Here is a 5,994-nt window from a genome sequence, read left to right as displayed (position 1 = left end):
TATATACATATTGTGACAAGTGTCCAGTGTCTGCTCTTCAATCAAACCTGATATCTAATTACTTGTCGGAGTCTAGTGCACCATTTATGTATGGTGGACCCAGGTGTCAGTGTCTGTTCTTTAAATCCAAACCTGGTATCTAAGTGCTTGATATTTGATTGCAAACTTACCATTTATTCAACAATTACTATAGTTACCTCACAAAAAGCCAGATTTACCTGAACCCTCATCACACATACAAGACGACTGATTTCTCTAGGAGGCAAAGTGATCCTTATAAAACTTATCCAATCATGAAAGAAAGCAGGCCAAGTTCGTTAAACAGGTGTGAGGTAAAATCTAAGGACATCACTCCATTAACATTATAAAAGTTCAAATATTTCTATTTATTTCATTTCCTGGTTCGAAACTCACTTTAATTACTTGAAGGAAAACATCTCACTTACCTCTGTCTAATTCCAAATCAAAATTACTGGTGGGTCAATGAATGGCTTTCCTAATATAATATTTAAATACAAAAATTTATTTCTAAATTCAAAGATTATACATGACATTAACAGTCTCAGGAAATTTATCATTACTTCAAGATAAAAACAAAATTGATTAAATCTAGTTAATCATCAGATCAAAAATTAAATCAGAAATTAATTTATTAATTAATCAAAAGGGTTATTCAACAAAAATTTAAATTGTTGAGTAACAAAACCTAATTCCCAAGTGTTAAACTAAAATAAGGTAAATAAATCAATCATGTAAGTATGGATACAAAAGCTACAGAAATATATACTCTGCAAAAGATTAAATGTAAAAAATGTAAACAAAAATTAAGGCAATATGATACATCACATATATGCATAAAGAAAGAATTTTCAAAAGATAAAGCATAAAACATATAACACGAAAAAATATTTAAAAAAAATGAAAAAGGTATCTTCACATATAACCACTCATCTTTTTCTTGAGTACTAGAAACCCACATTATGTTTACAATACCTTGGTACAAATTGCTTCGTGTTTTAACCAGGCGCCGTTACACACACACTTAATAAAATACACTGTTCAGATAACTCAGACAATTTACTAAGGAATTAAACGTTAAGGATATGAGTGACCATCGTCTATCTAAATATCAATTACGTTAAAACAGGACATTCGTAAAATCCCGAGAGCGAGCGAGCGAGAGAGAGAGAGAGAGAGAGACGCGGAGCGGAAAAATACAGCTCCTTTTCACAACGCTTTTTGGTCTCTGAGTGTCGACTCCTCTGTATGGGCGTCTATCTACGTGGTAGGTCTAACCACAGTGTTTTGATCGCGTCCCAATGGAATGCATTACTTCACTGCCCTGTCCCTTCTCTTCTACACACCTACCGTGCTCTCTCAGCTCAACGCATACGTCGTCCTCTCAAACCATATAGCGTTTAACCACTAACTTTACACTAACTCATTTACAGCATACGCGTATCTGAAACAAAATCATACAGTACATAACAACACACAAATACACACGAGGAGATTACTGTATTATGAAAACCACAGCATAAGAATATATATATATATATATATATATATATATATATATATATATATATATATATATATATATATATATATTTATATATATATATACATATATATATATATATATATATATATTGTTAGAGTTTGGTCATTATCTATTTAAACAATTGTATTAGGGTTATTTGCCTGTTCCTCCTTCTTCCCGTTGTTTTTGTCAGGTTGGCAAGTTAACGACTGTCTCGGTGAGAAGAGCAGAGTTAGTCAGGTTTTGGAAATCAGATCAGCAGGTTCTCAACAATATTCCATCAAGAACACGGCAGCAGCAGTTTTGTAGTATCGTATTGTGGATGGTGACAACAGCAACAACTGAGCTGGAGTATCACCTGATTGATGGTGATGGATTTGTTGCAGCAGATGTTGACTGCTGAGGAGGACGTCAATCCAGTTCCCGAGGACGTGATGGTGGCTAAAACATAGTCCCCTGTTCAGAAGAAGTATTCTTCCATGGCAGCTAGGAAGCTGTCGCATCAACATTGTGATGTTCGATGGCCGTCCTTGAGGATCTTGGACTGTGACTCTGGTTATTATTTACTTGGCGATGAGCAAGTGAAGGGGTCTTTTGGCTAATGGTGTATCGTTAATTATATGTCGTTGTTGAGCAAAAGTAGTGACTCTCATTGTGGATGGTATAGGCTATTATCGCTATTATTAATGAGTAAGAGTATTGATTCTATTGTGTATGGTATATTATCACTATTATTGTTATTGGTGAGCAAGTGCTGCTCTTTTGATGATTTATTATTTTTATTAGTATTGCTCCTGTTTTAATAACTATGAGCTGATTTATAAAGAAATTTATGTTTGAGACAAGGAAAATCTGCTATTTGTATGTACGTATTTGTGATCAGAGAGTAATGAACAGATACTGCTGATTTGTCGAACGCCATACGATCGTTGGGGTTTGGCGTGGGCAATTCAAATGAGTGCCATGCATTGAAGACCCTTATTGGTTCCTTTCGATTATAAGTGACCAATCAGCTGAGGTCTATGACCTAAGCAAGTTCAGTTTGAAAAGTTAATAATCAGTAGGGGTTTAGCGGTCGATGGGTTGGGACGAGTCTCTAAGACAGTGATCAGCACATGTTACTTCAGAGTACCTTCCGACTATAAGTGAGGCACACAGCAGAGCAAGGGCGCAAGCACCATTTTTTACAAACTGAGAAAAATGCATTTAAAGTTTTCAAACATCAATATCTTTGAAAGCAACCATACGATTTTAATCTAGTTTTCGTCATTTTAAAGGAAATTTATCTGTGTACCATATATCCCAAAATTATGCCATTATCGTATGTTATACTTAAGCTATAGTATAAAATGTAGGGTAAAGTAGAGTGTACTAGATTATTATTTTGCTCGATAATATCCATTTTTGCAGTTGATTTTACTTTCTTTGGCCCCTCCTTAATTATTGACATTATAGCACTTAGGAAAAAAGTCATGGTAAACACACGCACAAAAAATAAATAATAAAAGATAAGAAACCGCAATAGAAAAAAATTAAATAGCAATAAAAAAACATTTATTGTAATTACTGAATTTTAATCAATAATATGGTTTTAAAATTTTTTAGATGAATGGTAAATAAAAAATAAAATTCTTTGAAATTATTGAAAATAATACCATAAGCATTGGCACACATGAAATTTATGTCCAGGGCATCAACGTCAGCATCTCTGACCGGGACCTCTTCTTCTTCAGGGGTATCATTAAGCCTTCCTCCTCCTTGAGTGTCAAAGTCCCTGAAGTACTGGGTACTCTCAAGTGGGGCATCGTAAAGTACCAGATCCTACAAAAATATTAAATATAAGTAAATAGCAATAAAAAAAAGTGGATTGTATTCCTATTTTAAAACTATTAATCAGTGCATCAATCTGATTTTATTGTATTTTTACACAAAATGATGATAAACAAATATAAGAAAAATAATGGAAAAATGTCAAAAACTTTAACATACAAAAATACTGTGCAGAAAATACTGAAATATAAAAAAACATGCCTGCTGAAAATTGCAAGAGAGAGAGAGAGATAGCATTCCATTACTCACCAACTTTGTAGGATAGTTTCCACTTTAAAAGCTATGACGAGTGTTTAACACTCATTAGTAATCTAAAAGATTGTCCAGGGCATCAGCGTCAGCATCTCTGACCGGGACCTCTTCTTCTTCAGGGGCATCATGAAGCCTTCCTCCTTCTTGATTGTCAATAATGTCCCTGAAGTACTGGGCATTCTCAAGTGGGGCAATGTAAAGTACCAGATCCTAGAAAAAATAAAATATAAGTCAATAACAATAAAAAAAAAAAAAGTGGATTGTATTCCTATTTTAAAACCATTAATCAATGCATAAATCTAATTTTATTATCATTTATAAAAAAATATAAACAAAAATAAAAACATAAACAAGCATTAACTCACCTTGATGTCTTGTAGCCTCTTTTGATAGAGGTATGGGGGAGGTGTACCTAGGAGGCAGAGTTACCTCAGACAAGTTAAAGGCCATGAGTGAGTACTTCCCTCTGCCTTTCATGAGCCAGACTTGATGGTTGTCAGAAGTGTATGCTATATCATAGCTATTTTTTATGGCATACCCTTCCCCATACCTGAAGTCATACACAATGACCACCTGCAAGGTGGTAGTTTTAGATGTGCATTTTCTGATGTATGACTGTAGAAGCCCAAAGTTGAGGAATTCATTTTGCATCATTTTGACAACTGGAAATCCTTTCTTGATAGCATTCCTAATGAGTTCCATGTATTCATATTTGCTGCTTATCGTGGATTCCCTCCTTAACCTCACTTCTATATTGCCAAAATGACGATTACAAGGCATATAAGAGTGCCCAGACACCAAGATGTTCAGTTCTGGCAAACCTCTTACTGTGCATTAGCCTTAGACATCCGAGGATCATGTTGATATTCTTATTTTGCCCAGCACAGTTATCAGAAAAAAGGACAAGCTTTGTCTGACTGTCATCATGATTAGCCTCAATGTAATGGTTAACACAACTCATTATCTCACATGACCCTTGCCCTGCCGTAATTTCATCCCACATGTACATGGTCGATTTCTGAGTTTTCATGTTAAAAACACAAAAGTTGTATGTCCACAATTTTCTTTTATAAAAGCAACACTAGTACTCAGCTTGGGTGTCGGCAATGTTTGTTGCAGATCGAAACTTAACGCCATAAAATCATCATTGTCTGAAGTACTAAAGCTGTCAAGTGCAGCTCTAGCTTGTGTTGCAAGCACTTTATGTGCATCAACTTACGTTGCATTTCATCCAATTGAGCCTGTTCACAACCCATTTGTTTATATTTTGAAATATTTGCTGACAATAAAGCACAGGTGTTGCATGTATCAACAACTGGAGGCATGGAACCAATATTAAATTCAGTCCTAAACATTATTACTATAAAATAATAATTAAAAGAGACAATATCCACATTTGGATGCTCATCTTTAATAAATTTCACATACATATCATACAACTTCACAACACTAAGATTCGATTACATGTACACGTTGTTACGAGATTTTGCACGGTCGGCAGCTCCTTAATGTGTTCACGCACAAGGTCTGCTTTTTCCCAAGAAAATTTTGATACCCTTGCATTTGTTCCCACTTGTCAGCCACTGTTGTTTTCCCCACTGTCAATTTCTTTAAAGCAACACGTACCCTCTTATCCCCTATTCCAAAAATAGCCATAATAGTTTTTTTGCACACGTTGTAATGCTTATCTCCATACATCACACTATACAAAATTGTTTGCGTACACAAACTTTCCTCTGCGGGTTTCCTTTGACGTTTTATTGGCACTGAAACCGTTAATTTCTGCAAATATGATGTCTGGGCATTGTAGTTTCCCATGCTCCAATAATCTTTAAACAATGCCTCTATCACAGGCATAGTAACTTTCTGAAAACACTCGTCAGGACAAGCAGGTCCAATTTTACTGGCTTCTACTTCTTTAAGAGTCTTGTGGCTAATATAAGCCTTACCTTCATTATAAAGTTTTTAGTGATATTCATTTTCCAAGCTTCAGGATGGGCCTTCCTTTTACAACCATGTGAAGAACCAGGCTCACCAATATCTTCACTTGTATCACTATTGATAACTTCACCTTCAATAATATCGATCTCTTGGTGATCGCTGTTATTAACATTATCAGCCATGGTAAATAAACTATTTAATTACTATGAAAATACTCATAAGAAGTGAAAAAATATCAGAACATCTGATAACAGAAGAGCATGTGATAACAGAAAAGATGGGACGGTGTCTCTGTGTTCCATCATACAAGATAGAGCGGCATCAAGCCAATAGAAACGTGAACCCAGTCTGTGCGCATTTTCATTGGACGCTGAGACCAAGCAGGAGGTAGTTGGAGAGAGACAGCAATGCTCACTCCCACATACCTC

At 35.2% G+C, this 5,994-nt stretch overlaps 1 protein-coding gene across 1 annotated transcript; it reads right to left on the bottom strand.

The window, feature by feature from the left end:
• Positions 1-1,697: 1,697 nt before the first annotated feature.
• Positions 1,698-4,953, bottom strand: LOC136837168 (uncharacterized). Its single transcript, XM_067101838.1, has 2 exons — positions 3,991-4,953; positions 1,698-3,835 (listed from the first exon to the last, which is right to left on the bottom strand). Exons 1-2 carry the CDS (start codon positions 4,403-4,405, stop codon positions 3,807-3,809), a joined length of 444 nt encoding a protein of 147 aa, XP_066957939.1. The 5' UTR covers positions 4,406-4,953; the 3' UTR covers positions 1,698-3,806.
• Between the last annotated feature and the right edge of the window lie 1,041 nt (positions 4,954-5,994).

The sequence above is a fragment of the Macrobrachium rosenbergii genome, chromosome 58 (assembly GCF_040412425.1).
Source record: "Macrobrachium rosenbergii isolate ZJJX-2024 chromosome 58, ASM4041242v1, whole genome shotgun sequence".
In the NCBI taxonomy this organism is placed as follows: Eukaryota; Metazoa; Arthropoda; class Malacostraca; order Decapoda; family Palaemonidae; genus Macrobrachium; species Macrobrachium rosenbergii.
This window is presented reverse-complemented; position numbering and strand designations above follow the sequence as displayed.